At 37.7% G+C, this 19,390-nt stretch overlaps 1 protein-coding gene across 14 annotated transcripts in view; it reads right to left on the bottom strand.

Annotated features, from left to right (window-relative positions):
* picalma (phosphatidylinositol binding clathrin assembly protein a) overlaps nt 1-19,390 on the bottom strand; it is an 88,877-nt gene that overhangs the window by 15,271 nt on the left and 54,216 nt on the right. For 7 of the 14 annotated variants that reach the window (XM_042334524.1, XM_042334528.1, XM_042334525.1 and 4 more), the window contains 5 exons: nt 19,098-19,198; nt 6,535-6,678; nt 6,358-6,441; nt 4,533-4,613; nt 1,795-1,908 (listed from right to left, as the gene is read on the bottom strand). In XM_042334524.1, the coding sequence (XP_042190458.1) occupies nt 1,795-1,908; nt 4,533-4,613; nt 6,358-6,441; nt 6,535-6,678; nt 19,098-19,198 (524 nt within the window). The remainder of the gene's footprint in view (nt 1-1,794; nt 1,909-4,532; nt 4,614-6,357; nt 6,442-6,534; nt 6,679-19,097; nt 19,199-19,390) is intronic. The other 7 variants (XM_042334533.1, XM_042334534.1, XM_042334536.1 and 4 more) reach the window with 2 other exon arrangements.

Below are 19,390 nucleotides of genomic sequence, written 5' to 3'. Positions count from 1 at the left end.
TTTTTAAAAAAAGAAGCTAAACCTCCACATCCACGAAGCATTTGTGGCCACTCATGGTAGTGGAGAAAGAGAAAAAAAAAAGCATCTTGTGATATTCATAAAATAATAATCCTTGCAATGTACATAACACCTTATACATTAGAATACATAACACAGAAACAGGCCATTTGGCCCAATTGGTCTATGCCAGTGTTTATGTTCCACATGAGCCTCCTCCTGCCCTTCCTCAACTAAGCCTTCAAGCATAACCTTCTATTCCTTTCTCCCTCATGTACTTATCTAGCTTTCCCTTAAATACATCTATACATTATCACAACGTTGAGGTGTGAAAATGTTGTCACATCTTACTTCTCTAATTTTATACCTCTACTGAAATGGATTACATACATTTTAGGCCATTGTATATCCCTTTTAAAACTAGAAGAGGCAAAATAAGTAGAAAACAGTAAAAGGTATGGAAACATCTCTGCAATAAAGGAACATCTCACCTGTATCAAAAAACTGATGCATCCATGCACATCATGTGTCACTCAAAACTTTCATTACGTTTTGGTTAAAAATAAAACCCCAAACTTGGTATATCTTTCCTTGCGGAAAAAAGAGCCCAATCACCATTTTTAACCAACCAATATGTTTTTGGGAAATCCTAAAAAATACTGCACCTTTTCAATTTTGTATTAACAAATGATCAGGGTGTCAGCATGGCCCAGTTGGTAGCATTCTCGCCTCTGGGTCAAAAGGTTGTGGGTTCAAGTCTGATGTCAGAGACTTTGACCTCATTGTGGAGGCTGACATTCCTGTTTAGGCAGATGAGACTTTGTTTTAACCTCTCATTTGAAGACAGTATATGAAAAGAGAAGCGAGTTTCTCCCTGTGTCTCACAATCATCCAGTTAAATTGGTCATTCATTTCCTGGCTATCTGTGTTGGTTTGGGTTAGAAAACATTTAAAATTTTATTTCTGCAATGAGAGAAACAGTTACTTAAACAATTTAAGTGTTAACCTCTAAGATCTCAGATAATATAGATGCATTTAATAGGACGCTAGAATAGAAGTGTATGAGAGGGAGTAAGGAATGTGTATAATACAATTCAACACAGACTAGTTGGCTGAATGGCCTGTTTCTGTGCTGTAAGTTCTGTGTAAATGTATGTGAATCTAATTGCTGATTTTACAGATTCTATAAATCATTCCATTTCATAAAGAAGCAATGCAGAAGAGTTGGTAGTTAACATTTCTGTCTTTTTAAAAATATATATTTTACTGTTTTCTACTTATTTTACCCCCTTTCTAGTTTTAAACCCATAATTCATCGTTTTCAATTTCCCTGCTCCTATCATCTTCAATATTTTTAAAAAAGAAAATGAGCTTAAAATGGTTTGACAAGCCAATTTTACACCTATTGAAAAGATGAAAGACTGAAGAGCAACAACCCTGGGGCTGAGTTTTTATTAGGTCAATCCCTGCTGTGAACATCATGTCAAAATAGGAAGTGTTACCCGTGAACAAGCAATTGATCCATTGCACTGCGACGGTTCACTTGCTAGGCTTAGAAAACACAAGAGTTTAATATGGTTGAACTAAATGTAATGACCAGAGCAGTTAACCATTATGGGCCCAGTTTTCCTTCTTCTGTTGCATCCAAATATACTACTAGAGTATATTACTTTTCTTTAGAAATGTAATTAGTTTTTCCACTCTTAAATATTTGATGTGAGGTATGTGAATGTCAGTGTGAATAAAAGAGTATTATACTCAATATAAAGCATACATACAAGGGAACATTATTCTTACCACCAGAATCCATTACATTATTGGTTGTGGTAGTTGGTTTAGTCCCAAACACTGACTCAAAGTCAACGTTAATGCTTGTTGATGTTGGTGCCTGAGCTGATGAAGGAATGAAGCCTAAAAACATAATATTTGTCAATATTAGAACATATCAGTCACTAACAAAGGTGCATCTTCATATCTTTGTTGGGTACATTAATCTCTAGTCACATAACTTTCATTTTTTCAGATAAACAGCAAATGTAATATGTTTGATCGAATACTCATTTTTAATCAAAGCTGAAACTGATTAAAAATTGGCATTGTTTTGCAATAAAATTAAAGATTGTACCTTTGTGCCTGTTTTTAAGATATAGAAGCACTCATATTTTTGTAGTTAGTTGCTATTATTTGCCAACTTTAAAATATTCAATTCTCAAAATAAAATATTTCTCCCCATTGTGATTGTTGTTTTAGATGTTTTTATGTTGTATTCAAATATTTCTTTTAAAAAATTGCATCAGACATACTGTACTTTCACTGCATTTTACATGAAGCACAGCTTAGAGCAAAATCTTGAGAATAAGGGTTGGAAATAAGCTGGTCAGAAAAACAGCAGTCAAAATGATAGCTATGCTGAAGATATAAAATCAAGTGTTTTTTGGGGACAGGAAAGTCAACAGATGTCATAGTAACCCATGGAAACTTGATTCTGAACAGAGATCACATTTTTCCAACTGGCACGTTTACAACCCCAGAGGCTTAACTAGCGAACCAAAACCACAGTAACTCACACAAAGTTAGAAAGCAGCTCTGTGCTTAGTATTTCAGAACACATTACAATTTTTTTTGACAAATTTAAATAATTTGCATAAAATTCAACTGTAAATGACAGCAACTCACCAGGGAACCAGAAGATAAACTTTTTCCACCCATTGCTTTTAGAAAGTTATTTTACATATCTAAATACTATACCAAAATAAAGTTATGAATGCAAACGCTCACTAAAGTAGACATTAGTATTAATCCCTACATCCATTGAGTAAGATTTCTACTGATATCTCTTTGTGGTAATCACATTAGCATTTATAGTCTTACAGTTCATTTACACTCATTTCTCTAGGCAGTAGGTTATAGGGACAGTGTTAACACAAAACCTCCCCATTTTAATATTCAGTACACAGTTTACCATAAAGTGTTCCACACCATGTACAAGGTAAGACAAATCACTTGGCATACATGAAGCTGGAAAAGACCAATCAACTCTAGAAATACAAGCTGCTTCTGAAAGCAACACGATCAGTACAATTTCCATTACCACGTGATTTCATTAGAATCTGACCTTGCAGGCATCTCAGTATTCAGGGCAATTCACTATTCAAACTGCTCCTGACCCACCATTTGAAACTCATTGGGACCAAATTCCCAATTCACTAATGAGGACACTAACTAATAAAGTAAAATAGGCCAGTCTATTGACTGCACTTAATGCAAGTTTCCACTATATCTACAGCTGAAGCTGGTTATTTAAAAACATTACAAGTAACACTAGTGCGATTGTGCAGACAAGTGTTAAACCTTTCTAGTCAAAATCTGATTTCCATTTAAGTTGTTCCAAAGAATGCATCTAAACAAACGACAAAGATACATTTGTGAAAGCAAACAGTCTTGATTGATATTAAGGGAAAGCTCCTGAAGAACTGTTGTACTTTCATTTAAAAGGAAATTGTCTACAATTGGTTGCATAAAGAAAGTAGTCAGACATCCATCAGTATCCACCACAGCTGCAGGATGTTCATTCTGCCAGTTTCCAGGAATGCCATTTTGAATTCCAGTTACTTTACAGAAGCATCCTACGAACGCTTCGATACACACAATGGGTATTTCTTACTAAATCTGGAGAGCAATTGGTTATCAGTGGTTATGAATAGAAAAGTAGCATCGTGATCTGCATGCAAAAAAAAATCCACTGCTTTGACTAGATCACCTGCATTTGCCCCAAAAAGCTATAGGGAATGATTGCCTATACAGTTCTAATGCCAAGCAGAACAGAATCTGTGCAGAGAATGCTGCGGACAAACCCTGAAGGTTAAACCCAAATTAAGGGAGTGTGACAAGAGGGCATGTGAACATGAGAAAAACATACAACTCAGATGAGCATTTCTGAGGAGTTGCTTACAGCCACCTTGCCCCTCCACCCGGCTCGGAGTCAGACTTTGCCACTGTTAAGCACTCTGAGACGCTACCCTGCGTGGAGGGCGCTATATAAGAGCAAGTTGTTGTTGTTGCTTCCTTGCAGTATATCAGGGCTTTTGTGATGAATTACCTTTCGAGAAATAATTTAACTCTTCATTGAAATAATATATTCAATGTGTGCTAAATGTAGGTACACATAACAGAATGCAGGATAAGAACTTTCACCTAGTTAACATGATACACAAAGTGGAGTAATGGAATCTCAAAAGAATGGCACTGTTTAAATGGTACAGGACTGCTGTAGACAGAATATATAAATGGCTGGTGTGGAGTCATTCCATGAAATACTGAGCCAGTACTTGATTAGACCATTTTACTTTTGCAACCGGGAGCAGAGCAGAGCAACCTTTTCAAATTCTCACTATTATACTAACATAGAATTAAAAACACAAGCTAAACAAATGTAAGGCAAATCATCTAGTTTATAGCAATTCAGCACATGCAATACAAAGCACAAAAAGCAATTGACCAGAAAAGCTTACAACAAAAAAAAGTGTAGAACCTACCTGCAAATAGACCAGCTACAGCAGTGGGCTCAGTTCTAAATTGGGAAGTATTAGAATAGGCTGGAGGACCACAGAAGGAATCTGACAGATAAATCATGCAAAGAAACAGGACAGAAAGATAAGCAGAAATTACAGAGCAGGGGAGCTGAAAGCTGAACACAAACAGAAATACTGTTGCACAAAAAAATCCATGTTAGTTGCATATTATGATTGTGTTACACAAACAAGCTCTCAGTAGCCAGTTAATTCTAATTAGCAATGAGGCACTTGTGAATCCAAGATTTTTAAAAAATGTTCTACAATTTAACCTGTATTTTAGGGTACAGCACACTTATTCATTCCTTAAGTAAAATCAGTAAAAAGCATATCTGTATTTATGCTTGTCATATCTATTGATACCAAACAATATTTCAACTAATTTCTAAATTTTTAGTGCTATTATTTGTTTTCTAGCTCTTAGATGACTTTTAAATGAAAAATGCCCCCAGTTAAAAAAAAACATTGACCTCAATGGCTCAGCACATTTGTCCAAAGAGTAACTGACTCATACATTGCAAAAATCTGAGGTTTGACCCTGGTCTGTACTAAGTTAGCTGATCTCAGTCAAGGCGGCAGCATGGGGCCTCAGAGCCCTTGGGTTAGAGAGGGAAAAATTAATCACACTTTTACTCCAGAGAGCTATCCAGCAACCCTTGCTCATGTGTGGATCTTTTTAAAAGTCTTTAAAAAGATTGTCAAATTGCCTCCCTAAAGAAGAAGATAATTTCATTGAAATAAAACATTTTCTATGGTAATTTCAAGGAATTCAAAAGAAGCCAATTTTTTAATGCTTCAAATAATATAAATTAAATGACGAGTAGAACAGGAAGTGCACAAAGTGGAGAAGTTGTCATCAAGTGAATCTAACTCCAGTCTCCTGTGCAGCTGCCCAGACTTCCAACAGTCGAGATTTCAACCCCCCACCCTGACCCTCCCTGGCACCACTCAGCCCCTCAGCCAGGAAAAATTCTCAAATTCTCACATCAATTCTTTTTTGTTGGCTTTTGGCTTGCAAACAAAAGACATGGGAAGGAATCGTCTCTGGAACATGACAGGATCTCTGAGTAAATGAATATTTATAATGCCAGACCAAACAAGGATCTTTATATGGAAATTTGAAGGAATTCCCAGCCAGCAGTGGTTTATTTTGATGCTTCTCCCACATAGTTCTAGTCTGAGAACTGTACATCAAGGCACCCAGGGAAGTATATTTAGATTTCATATAATGTCTCCCTCACACAGTTTCTCATGAAGTTCATTGATAGCATCTCACCTCCTAATCGTATTCAAATACGAGTCTCATCAGTAAGTGTCATCAGGCTGGCTATTTGGTGCGGAGAGTCACAGAAAAATCAGTTTTCAATCAATGTTCAGGGACCACTCATATATCGCGGGGTGGGGGGGGGGGTCTGTGTAGCAATCGGGAGAGAGAATACTGCCAACTGCTGACTTGCTGAGATCAGCGAACAAAATACGATCTGATCCTGCAATATTTTGGGGGTGTTTCTATGTCTTCTTATTGTGCTGGACAATGTCTTTACCCAAACTGCAGGTTTGTCTCTGACAAACCCCCCACAGCCTAGGGTAGAAATAAACGTAATGGACAGAATAATACTGAATTCTAGTTGCACTGATTTAAAGAAATGGTACAATTTCTTTAAAGAAATGGTACAATTTCTTTAAAAAATTCTGTTTTTAAAAATCAGATTTCTTTTTAATATTAGAATTACCAATACTACGTTTGCTGATTCAGACTTGGGGAGAAAAACCTTTCCATTTCAAGTACCTGTGGGAAATTGGTCTATCCGTGGAGCGTATTCGTACTTTGTAGCAACACAGGAAGTTGGCTCAGTAAAGGGATTGAAATGATCTAGAGAATCAAAAGCTTAATGTTTGTACAAACACTAAAACAAGTTTCAATAATGATGTAAATTTTAAGTTGTTTTAATAAGATGCGTTTTACCAAACATTTCATGGCTATGCGTCCTAGAGGTAAAGATCACACCATCAGAGGAGGCGACGGTGGCATTTACAACTTCAGCAGATTTCACAAGAAAAGGGTTTAAACTTGGAATGGCTTCATCACTGGCTTCAGAAGAGAAAGGATCTATGTACAAGAATAGAGAAAATCAGAAACAAAATCCCAAAAGCAAACAAACGTCAAACAAGTGAAGAGACAGAAAAAATATTGATTAGAGCCCAGAAGGCAAGACAAGAAGAGTTTAACCATTCTTCAGCAATATACTGATAAGAAGGAAGTGAAACAATTTATCATCCGATTTGTTCCTCGAGCTACATACATACATTCCAAGTGCTCCAAGTCAGCAGTCAAGTATCTCAATAAAAATGCCCCCTTTTGTATGATTTAATGTTTGTGAAAGATAAGCTTCCACATTTTACCTGGAAGAAGTTATAATCATTCCCAGAAAGTGATAACCCATTATAAAGGCACATCGCCAAGTAACAACACTTAGCAGCAAGGAGTTGTGGGTTTGAATGAAAAGTGCCACACAAGTCTGTTAGTGTAATCTGCAAGGTAAATGTGGGGTTCCCCCAACTCAAATAAGTTAGGATCACATCATTGGTGGATATTTTAAGTTAACTTATTCCACGTTAACTTTTATCTGTTCCTCCAAAATGATCTTGAATTAAACAGGACATTATAAATCTGTCCTGAAAGCACTGTGTGGGGAGGTATATCTCATCCCTAGGTATTGCTCTGTATTTTCCTTATTTTAATTGTAATAATATATTCAACACTTAACATTCTGAAACATGTCCTGCCAATATATTCAATTGTTGTGCAAATGCACAGCTGCAGATTCAACAAATCAAAGCTGCACCCACAGCATCTGGGTGACCATTCACCAGAAACAGAGGCTCGTTTTATACATGGATTATGAATAGTGAAGTGGATTAGAGCAGCTATTGTGCAGTGCACACATATATATGCAACAGCTCAATTAACTTTAATCTGGCAGGCCTACAACTTGGCTTGCATTATCTGAGAGCGCTCATTCTATCCACTTTTTTTTTATTTTCCGCAAAAATGAACGCACATCAGATCTAACCACAACTTCAAGTGGACAGTTGAAATTCCAGCTGAATGTTCCTGAAGCATTCCACTAGAGCAGTTGGGTAATTGAGAGCAGTCTCAAGATTACGAGCAGAAAAATTAGGAGAGAGATTAGAATGAATTTATCCACTCAAATAGTTGTTAGTGATTGGTAATCATTCAATAGATAACTGGACTAACACTACAGCAGTTTAAAAAAGTATATGAGGAAAGAACTGGAAAATGGGCTGATTGGGCCCCTTTTGTACTGAAATTATATTCATTTAATAAAAAATTAAAATGTCCAAATTGGATAGCCAGTCAATATAATGAAACCGAATCAAAGGCAAAGTACTGCAGATGCTGGGAATCTGGTATAAACACAGAAGTCCCTGGGCACACGCAGTAGGTCAGGGCATATCCATGGAGAGAAAAAAATTAGTTAACATTTCAGGTCTATGACCTTTCGTCAGAACACACAAAAACATGTCCCCCCCACCTGGCTCGCCCCACCATCGGTCGTTGAGCCTTCAGCCTCTTTGCCCACACCCTTTGAAACTCCATCCCCAGTCCCTGTGTCTTGCTCCCTCCTGTGCCTCCTTCAAGGCATGTCTCAAGACCCTCCTCTTTGACCGAGCCTTTGGCCACTCTCCTACCTACCGTGCCCTCCAGCCTCCCTTATCCCAACCCCCTGCTCTGGTCCAAATCCCTGACTGTCAGCTCCTAGGGATGTCCTCCTGACGTGAAAGGCGCTTTACAAATGTAATTTGTTGTCGTTGTTTGGCTCGTGAAATCCAATACAATTTACTGAAAATCAATCACAAGTCTGAACAGACACTTAATTTAAAAATTTCAAGTTAATAGTTAAAATTGGAACAGAAGTTTATGCTAGTTACAAATATAGGCAAAAACCACAACTGAAAACAGTGCAAACAGTTAAGGTGAAGGAAGAGTGGTTACAACCCAGAAAGAAAATAAGGGAGAACTCAATAGATTCTAAGTAAGAGTCAAGTCACTTTGCCTTGATTTAATGAATAATTAAATTATTAATTGATTTAAATTTCCTAATATTAATTTATCCAGCATCAGTTTTTAAGTTAGCTTTAGCCCAACAAAAATGTAAATTGTATTTCTTTGCACACAAACACAAGTGACCCCCCCCCCCCCCCCCCCCCCCCATGAAAAGAAACAACTTTGGAACCAATACAATTAAGCTAATTATTTTCAATCACAAAGTGACAATTTGGGAGTTCCAGGCTATCCTTCAGTGGGCAAGTTTAATCATTTATTCACTTGTTTGCTCAAAGAAATGACAGACAGCAAAAGGAAAGATAGGTTTACCCATGGTTAATTGGTGCTTTCCTGTGACCACATGACAAAGCAGAACTAAGAATAGTTGTAGTTCAAACCTACCTGGAATAAGCAATGATTAGAATGCCCAAACAAAAATGGATCACCATTTCTCTTCATAGTTGATTCCCATTTAAATTGATTGCAAGCAAATACGGTGTGGCATTTTCCTATTTTCCTTAACACACCACAAGCTGCACAATGTCAAATTAAATGGCAAATTCTAGTGTAATTATGAGATCAGGCATACCATTCTGCTTTAGGCAAATCAGTGTCACTTGTGTTTGTGTGCAAAGGAATACAATTTACATTTTTGCTGGGCTAAAGCTAACTTAAAACTAAAAAACTGATGCTGGATAAATCAATATTAGGTAATCACTACATTTTATAAACGCATCCTTTCTTAGCTGTTTCTCCCAATGTTACTTTTGTTTAAAAAACTTACTACAGTGTACTGGAAAGTATTGTACATGACAGTGATTCATGAAGATTCAGTTTCCAAATGTTCTTTCGCTCTATGGGGAAAACCCAGTCTTCACTCAGCACCTTCCAATGAACTGGGTGAAAAGTTGCAAACATTAACTACACCAGCATGTCCTGTTGAAATACATTGAAGAATGAATATGCTGCACAACATTTTAAGTTGCTTTTTGAAATATATGAGATTATAATTGGTTTCTGTTCTGGTGAAAGCCCAGACAGTAAAGTGTTGGCCACACGAGTGACATCACAGCTGAACCTATCTTATTCAGGAGTAAGGAACCCTGACTGATTTTTCCCTTCCTTGCTTCAAGCCAATTGTAGTACCTCAACTAATTCCAAGTCTTTCGCAAACAATGATTACATAACAAAATAATTTTTTTAGAAACAAAATCATTTTTTTTTAAAATTAAACTTATTTTTGGCAATAAACTCCACTGAATAATACTTCATTTTGTTGAACATTTCTTCAAAAGATTAGAAAGGTACTTGCTATGTACTGGGCAAACTTCATTTGCATTATCTTTCATCTGAATATCACTGCAAAATGCCATGGAATTTATCCATATTGAGCAGTTCAATTATTTTATGTACAGTATCAAAACAGATTACTAACATTACCTTTTTATGAGTTTATAACCATCTCCAACAATTGATAGGCAACACCACAATAAATAATTCTTGCTCTACCTTCATTAGTGGAAAGGAGATATTTCTTTAACTGCATACTATGAATGTATTTTCCAAAATTCTGTACAACTTTAACATTTTAAATGAGTGGTCTTAAGGATAACATTATGAGAAATATGTTGGACATGATTTCAAGGTTATAAAGAAAGACATTTTTTAAAGATGTGTAGAAAAACAGCTTTTAAATTAGTTTAAGATGTTTCCAAAATTTTGTAGTACTGTTGCTCTGGCTTAGAGCAGCTAATTCAAAACAGACCAAGTCATTTCCAGGCAATAAAAATAATTCTTCTTTGAAAAAAAGACCAGATTTCATCTTTTTAAATATTACTTATTTATGGCAGTAAACTCCACTAAATAAGACCTCATTTTGGAGTCCTGTAGCTTAGTGGTTAGAGCACTCGCCTCGCAAGCGAGAGGACCTGGGCTCGATTTCCGACAGGGCGAAACATTGGGCAAGTTTCCTTACTCCACATGCTTCTGTTTACCTAGCAGTAAGTAATCGACCCAGTTGTTAATCGACTGGCGAATCGCTTTTCCTTCAAAAAAAATAATAATTTAGTCACTGAATCCACGACGGCTTTTGGGACACTGCTGTGTGCAATTGGCTGCCTTGTTTCTCTCACAAACATGCAGTCAATTCACTTTACAGTATATTCTGTGAAGCACTTTGAGACGTCTGGAAGATGTGATGAGGCGCTTAATCAAATGCAAGGATTATTATTATTAGAACATTGTTTTGTGTCAGCCTGGCGCAGTGGTAGCCCTCTTGCCTATGGGTTAGAAGTTTGTGGGGTCAAATCCCACATCGGGATTCAAGCTCACACGGTCTAAGTTGACACTCCACTGCAGTGCTGGGGGTACGTCGCATTGTTGGAGGTATCGTCGCTTGGATAAGATGCTAAATCAAGGTCCCATCTGCCTGTTCACGCAGATGTTAAAGATCCCACGGCACTATTCGAAAAGAGGAAGGAGTTTCTTCTGGTGTCCTGGCCAACAATCCCTCAAATAAAATTCACTTCATGGCTGTTTGTGGGACATGATGTGCTCATATTGGCTGCCGCGATTCGCCCATAAAGTATACAGGCAATCCACTTTGCAGTATATCCTGTTTGCAGTACTCCACTTTGCAGTATATCACTGACGTGATAAGGTGCTATTTCAAACGCAAGGAATATTATTGTTAATCAAAAGATTCCACTGTGATTCTGTTGCTTACTGGTAAGTGCGCATGGGTCAAGTCGCATTGAGTTGCGCAAAATGTAGTCTTGACTAGTCACTACATGTGCACTTACCAGCTGAGTGAAGACCTACCACATTGCACTTACTGTCTGCACTGAATTCCGCATGTGCAGTGTAGATTATTGTTTAAATCAAATTTTATAGGATTTATACTACTTTGCCTGCAACTCAGCCTTCGTATAAGTCATATTAAATGGTATGGTCCTAACTGATAATAATAATATAATAATAATCCTTGCATTTGATATAGCGCTTTTCACGTCAGGAGGACGTCCCAAAGCGCTTCACAGAACACACTGTAAAGTGAATTGACTGTATATTTGTGGGCGAACGCGGCAGCCAATTGCGCACAGCAATGTCCCACAAACAGTCGTAGATTGAAAATGACCAATTTTATTATTGTTTTGGGTTTTGGAGGGATTATTATTAGGCATGTGGAGTAAGGAAACTTGCCCAAGGTTTCGTCCTGCCTGGAATTGAACTCAGGTCTCTCGCTTGCAAAGCGAGTGCTCTAACCACTGAGCTACAGGACTCCTTTTGTGAGTTTTGTGAGTTTTACTGTACAGTTTTCACCTAAAAAAGGTTTGCCTTTGTCTAAATTTTAAGGAAAAAGCTCCTACAAAAATGAACATTAATTTATAAAAAGCCTATTTTAAAAATTGATGTTGGCAAATGGAAAGGCAATGTTCCTTCATAATCCTGTAGGAAGTCATAATCTATTTTTTTTTAAAATTTCTAGAACATAAACTGTTTAAACAAATTAAAGTTACAATGATTACAAAGAATGTACAGCATGGAAACAGGCCATTTGGCCCAACTTGTCCGTGTCTATGTTTATATTCCACATGAGTCTCCATCCGCTCCTTACTTCTCCCATATTCTTCAACTCTCCTCTCCCTCATGTGAAAGTCTAACTGCTTGTAAAATGCAACTATACTATCTGATTCAACCTCCGCTCTGGGCAGCAAGTTCCACAATCTCACTACCCTCTGTATGATGCAGTTCCCCGTAAATTACCTTTTAGATCTCCTAGTCACTATCTTATATTTGTGGCCCCCGGTTACGGATTCCCCAACTAGTGTGAAAAGTCTATTTATGCTAATCCTTCCGAAACCTTTCATAATTTTAAACACCTCTATAGGTCCCGTTTCAAACTTCTCATCTAGTGAAAAAAGACACAACCTTTTAAAGCTCTCCAAAACGCTACCTGCATGAAGGGCGCCAAAATGGTTGTTGGACTGAAGTCAGTCTATCCTGACAGCAGTAACCTGCCAGCCCTTGTAAACCTATGCTGTACTCTTTCTATCACTGCCAAATCCATCTTGTGGAGTGGTGACCAGAATTGGACACAGGACTCCAAACGTGGAGTAAACCTCTATACCAGGTTTTATAGAAATACAATTTACTACAATCCACTTTAAATTAATAAAGAGTATTTCATCAAATTGTTGAATAGGTTTTTCAATCTAACAGCAGTTTAAAAAAACAGACCGGGGTCATAAAGGACTTGGGTATTTTTACAATCTCTTTTGAGATAAACATTTGGTTATACTTATGAACTCAGGAGATGAAAACCACATGGGGAAAAACTGGTTAAAATTCATAACTGCTTAGACACGGAGATGAGCCACTAACACTTAAAAAAAACAATAAAAAAACAAAGTACATTATCTGCAGCTGATTGAATATCTTTGTAGCAGTAACAAAGAAACAAGACTGAAAACCAAAAAGCAAACAAATTTTCAATTGTTAATACCATGTTTTTTGGTCCCCTTTGGTAAGAACAGCTTATGTAGTCCAGCAAATATTATGTAATACAATATGATTGCAACATTCAATATTATTCACAAATTGTCTGAATTTTAGAGTTGTCTAACTTTGCTCGATTTCAGTTTGAGGACTTCAAAAAATAATTGTCGGCAGGTTTCATCCAAATATCTAAATTTAACAAGAATGTTCAGTACCCAAGAGTTATTGAGGAGAAAAATATCCCCATTAACAAGATGCTCATTTTATTCTACACTACTGTTCAGAATTTCAATGAACAGCAATCATCTCAATGAAAATGAATTAACAACAAACATCTTCCCTATTCAACTGGTTTTGATTAAAAATATGAATTGATTAGTGGCAGAGCAATTTTAAATAGATATCTTTCTAAGACATTCATTAACAAACCATTGTGCTTCAGAAATTTTAAGAGAAAATAGTTCAAAATATTATTATCACCAACTTTTCAGAAATTATCGTTTAATCTTCACTACAAATACCCATGTAGTACAAGTCAGTAGTGAATGACCCATTTATTGTTGCATGCAAAGGAAACGAAAAATAAGCTGATACAGAAAATGAGCTCTCTTCATCTACAAAAATAAAACTAGTGAACATACAGACATACATTGCAATGTGCACTTTGCCATAGTGGTAAAGATGTTGTTTCACCCCAAGGTTCGCAGAAGGCAAGCGAAAGACCTGGGTTCGATTCCCGGCAGGGCGAAACCGTGGGCAAGTTTCCTTACTCCACACGCCTGATAATAATCCGTCAACAAATCTATGACTGTTTGTGGGACACTTCTGTGCGCAATTGGTTGCTGCGTTTTGCCCACAAATACATAGCAAATTCATTTTACAGTATATTCTTGAAGCGCTTTGAGACATCTAGAAGATGTGAAAAGCGCTATATCAAATGCAAGGATTGTGATTATTATTATTATGTTGCAGTGGGAAAATGCCTAGTGGAGGCTGGGTTCTTGAAAGATAAAAGTGAAGAGGGAGGGAAGTCCTGGCTTAATCTTACAAAAATCCAAGTGGTATTAATAATGCCTGGGAAAAGTTCAACGTATCTGTTGTTTCAGTTGCAGAATATGATGCAATCCAGGAAGCATTTTTATTTTTTAAAAAAGGATGGGTATAAATTTCAAGTTACATAAGCATCTCGCCGCAGAGGAAGTTTGCTTTGAATAACTTATCAAAATCTAATCAAAAATCTTAATTTCTCAAATGTTTTCTCTGCCAATGATTAAAGTTGTTCAAGATGGAAAAGCTCAATTCAGTCACAGCTACGGAAGATGAACCGTATTTCCTGAAATCCAAGAAGCAAGTGCGGAAGCACCATTTGCTAACTTGGCCACAGTAAAAGATGCAAATCATTTAAGTTCATAATTCAAAAAAAACTCGCCCCTATCTAAAACATGAGAAAAGATATAGCTGCATGACCCCAGTAAAAGGCTTGTTTGTTAGATCATATCCAAAATCAAACTGTATTACTAAATTGATAGAAAACAATAAGCTGTTATCTTGCAACTGTTTTGTAAGAACAGTGAAAAAAGTCCATACGGTGAGGCGTTTTTGTGAGGTTTAACAAAATCATCATTAGACCATGCATACAAATTTCTGAGCACAAACGGTTCTTGCAAGCTACGGGTGTCAATTCACAAACCACGGAAAAAGTCTTGTACAATTAGGATTTCGAGTTCCTCATGCTCGTCCTCACGAAATCCCTTCAGGCCTTGCACATTCCTATGTCTCCGACCTACTTATTCCCCAGCCACCATCCGTTCCAGCTTCCTGCATGTCTCTCTTCCCCTCTGTTCCACTACTGGCAGCCATGTTTTCAGTTACTACGCCCTGAATTGGAATCCCTCCACCTGACTCACTCCAAACCCATTTTCAGATCATGGCTCAAAACCTTTGACTGTGCCTATGGTCACCTGCTCCCTCCCACCGGCTAGGCGTCAGGCTTCACACTGAGACACTATCCTGCATGAGGGGTGCTATATAAATGTAAGTTGCTGTTGTTGATTATCACTTAAATGCAGATCATACATTATGTTCAGGTATTAAGAAAATATTGTAATCGCTCAATCTTTGAATTTCATTTATACATTAAAATGAAACATAAAAAGAGAGCAGGTAAATGATAAATAACAATGAACTTCCCTTTTGACACTTTCTAAAATATGATATCCAAAATTTCATTCAACATATTGGTTCTATTAATTTGTAAAGGGCACTAATGGGGTTGAAATTCCATCTGAGTCTAGATTTACTCTATTCACTTAGCATTTCAGAGTCTCCAGAATTTGTCAAATTGTTGAAATCAGTCTACAATTTGAAGTCTGTTTTCTGTCCTTCATTCAATAAAACCTACAGAAAACTGGTTTCAAAATGAAGTCGTTGTTTAAGAATTTGCCAATTTTTTGATGCTCTGAAATGGTATATGAATAAGATTAAATCTAGACACAGGTGGAATTTCTTCCCAAATGGCTGTTAACCAATAAATTTACAGCAACAACTTTCTTTCAGCAGAGTCATCTTAGGGCTCACTAAAACAACCACAAAGTTACAATGGTATAGCTCCTTTCACGGCAGGAGGGCACCCCAAGGCGCTGGACAATCAGTATTTCGGACCCGAGTTGGGGTTTGGAATTTTGGAGGGTGTAGGGCAAGGGGGAAAGCAGAGTGACTGAAGGCACGCTCCAAGAGGAGGGTCTTGAGACCGGTGTTGAAGGAGGCAAGGGAGGAAGTGAAGGGGCTATGGGATGGAGTTCCAGAGGGTGGGAGCAGAGTGGCAGAAGGTTGCCACTGATGGCAAAATAAGCAACAGAAAATAACCTATCCAAATAATAAGGAGCACTGAACCGACAAGATGGCTTTTGTTTAAAGAACTTACGAATTAGGGGCAGGAGTAGGCCAATTCGGCCCCTCGAGCTTGCCCCGCCATTCGATAAGATCATGGCTGATCTTCAGACCTAACTCTAATTACCTGCCCTATCCCCATATCCCCTAATCCCTCTATTTTTTAAAAAATCTATCAGTCTCAGCCTTGAAGATGTTCAGGACTGAGCATCTACAGCCTTCTGGGGTAGTGAATTCCATAAATTCACTACCCTCTGAGCGAAGAAATGTTTTCTCAACTCTGTTCTAAAAGGCTGACCCTTAATTTTAAGACTGTGACCCCTGGTTATAGATTCTCCTACCAGGAGAAACAGACCCTCAGTGTCTACTTTATCCAGTCCTTTAAGAATCTTATACGTTTCAATAAGATCTCCCCTAATTCTTCTGTACTCTGGAGAATATAGCCCTCTTTTATTCAGCCTATCCTCGTAGGTCAGTCCCCTCATCCCAGGAACTAACCGAGTGAATCTACGCTGCACCCCCTCTGCGGCAAGTATGTCCTTTTTTAAATACGTAGACCAAAACTGCACACAATACTCTAGGTGCGGTCTCACCAAGGCCCTATACAGTTGCAACAAGACTTCCCTACTCTTGTACTCCAAATCTTTTGCAATGAACGCTAACATGCCATTCGCCTTCTTAGTTGCTTGCTGCACCACAAACAACGTTTTGAGACTGTACAAGGACACCCAATGCCTCTGAACACTAATACTATCTAATCTCTCCCCCTCTAGAAAATAATCTGTTTTTCTATTTTTGCTACCTAGGTGAATAACTTCACACTTCCCCACATTAAATTCCATCTGCCACCTACTCGCCCACTCCCCTAGCCTATCTATATCCCGTTGCAATCTTTTTGCATCATCCTCAGAGCTTACTCTCCCACCTAGTTTAGTGTCATCTGCGAATTTAGATACGTTACATTCAATGTCCTCGTCTAGATCATTGATGTAAATTGTAAATAGCTGAGGCCCAAGCACTGATCCTTGTGGCACTCCACTAGTCACATCCTGCCAATTCGAGAATGACCCGTTTATCCCTACTCTCTGTTTTCTACCCGTTAGCCACTCTTCAATCCATGCTAATATGTTCCCATTAATCCCGTGGGCCTTAACCTTGTGCAATAGCCTTTTGTGTGGCACATTGTCAAATGCCTTTTTAAAATCTAAATATACTACATCTACTGGTTCCCCCCATCTAACCTGCTAGATACATCTTCAAAAACTCTAAAAGATTAGTTAAGCATGACTTCCCTTTTGTAAACTGTGCCTAATCTTGTTATGGTCTTCCAGGAATCCCATAACGACATCCTTAATTAAGGACTCAAGAATTTTCACTACCACTGATGTCAAACTAACTGGTCTATAATTCCCAATCTTCTCTCTCCCCCCCTTCTTAAATAGTAGTGTTACATTTGCAATCTTCCAATCAATGGGAACCGTTCCAGAATCCAGAGAATTTTGGAAGATCAAAGACAAGCCATCCACTATCTCAGTAGCCACCTCTTTTAAAACCCTAGGATGTAGGCCATCAGGTCCAGGAGATTTATCAGTTTTAAGACCTGACAATTTACCTAAAACCATTTCTTTACTAATATTAATTCCCCAAGTTGCTCGCTAACATTGTCTTCTTGGTTCTCCTCTATTCTTGGTAGGTTTTCAGTGTCTTCTAAGGTGAAGACAGTAGCAAAGTACTTGTTTAATGACTCTGCCATGTCTTTGTCCCCTACTATAATTCCCCCCGTCTCTGCCTGTAGAGGACCCACATTTATCTTTGACAGCCTCTTCCTCTTTATATAGTTATAAAAACTCTTCGCTAGTTTGCCCTGTTTTCCATTTTCTCCCTCTTAATCACATTTTTGGTTCTCCTTTGTTGATCCCTAAAGTTCTCCCAATCCTTGAGTTTACTACTCATCTTAGCTGCTTTACAGGCTTCTTCCTTTAACTTTATACTTTCCCTAACTGCTCTAGTTAGCCACGGTTGGGCCACCTTTCCCGTGGCATTCTTATTCCTCAAAGGAATACGTGCTCGCTGGGAATTTTGCACTATCTCCTTAAACGTCCTTAAGTCTAATTTCTCAGTTTATTTTGGCTAAATCCTCTCTCATACCAGCAAAATTGGCTCTACTTAAATTTAAAACCTTTGCTTTGGACTTAACGACTTCTCTCTCTAACTTAATGCTAAATTCCATCATATTATGATCACTTTGCCCTTGAGGAGCCTTAATTTCCAGTTTGCTGATCAGCTCTGCTTCATTGCACAAAACAAGGTCTAATATGGCCTGTTCCCTGGTTGGCTCCTCGGCATACTGATCTAAATAATTATCCCTAATGCATTCTATAAACTCTTCCTCTCTCATACTTTTCCCAATTTGGTTGTCCCAATCTATGTGCAGATTAAAATCACCCACAATTAATGTTTTTCCTTTACTACATGCTCTGCTAATTTCCTGATTTATACCTTGAGAGATACTGTGACTGCTGTTCGGGGGTCTATAAACTACTCCCACTAGGGTTTTCTGCCCCTTGTTGTTATGTACCTCTACCCATACTGACTCTACTTCCTGCTTTTCTGATTTAAAATCTTTCCTCTCTACTGTTTTTATCCCATCCTTTATTAGCAGGGCCACCCCCCCTCCTTGTTTACCACATTGGCTATCTTTTCTATACGCCACATACCCTGGAATATTTAGCTCCCACCCTTGATCTCCCTGTAACCATGTCTCAGTGATGGCTACTAGATCATACCCGTTTGTTTCTAGTTGTGCATTTAACTCATCTTTCTTAAAATGTCATTTCTATTAACCAATGATACCTTGGATTCTTAAAAATCTCAATATTCTCCAGACATGGTCTCTTAGTTAGTCCTGAAAACTTTTGTAAGCAGGTAACCTAATACAAAATATTATGATAGTTACATTCCACCTTAACTTTACCATTGTCTTTGAATAATGACCATGAACATCTGTGGACAGCAAAACAGTTTCCCCCAGAACAATTATCATAGCTAATTAGCGATTATCCTAAGAAGCTCACCTCCCCATGTATTAGCGGCTGAAGGTCCTGTTGAGATCGAATGTATGGATGGTTGAAATGTTGGCTGCAGATCAAGCAAATCGTTTGGCAGTTTGGATGTGCTGGAGTAACAAAATGGAACAGCTGTTTAGATCCTTCAAACAATTAAGTATTTAAATAGTTTATTAGTATGCAAATGTTGCACAGAAATAATCTGGCAATGTAAGCAATTTATAGATAGTATAAGAACAATTTTAAGATATAATATTGATAACCTGAATTAGAAGATGCAGCTAAGATACAAAGTCTCTAAA

Source organism: Callorhinchus milii, unplaced genomic scaffold (genome assembly GCF_018977255.1).
Source record: "Callorhinchus milii isolate IMCB2004 unplaced genomic scaffold, IMCB_Cmil_1.0 Scaffold4, whole genome shotgun sequence".
NCBI classification, from domain to species: domain Eukaryota; kingdom Metazoa; phylum Chordata; class Chondrichthyes; order Chimaeriformes; family Callorhinchidae; genus Callorhinchus; species Callorhinchus milii.
Note: the sequence above shows the minus strand (reverse complement) of the source record. Positions and strands in the feature narration are given on the sequence as shown.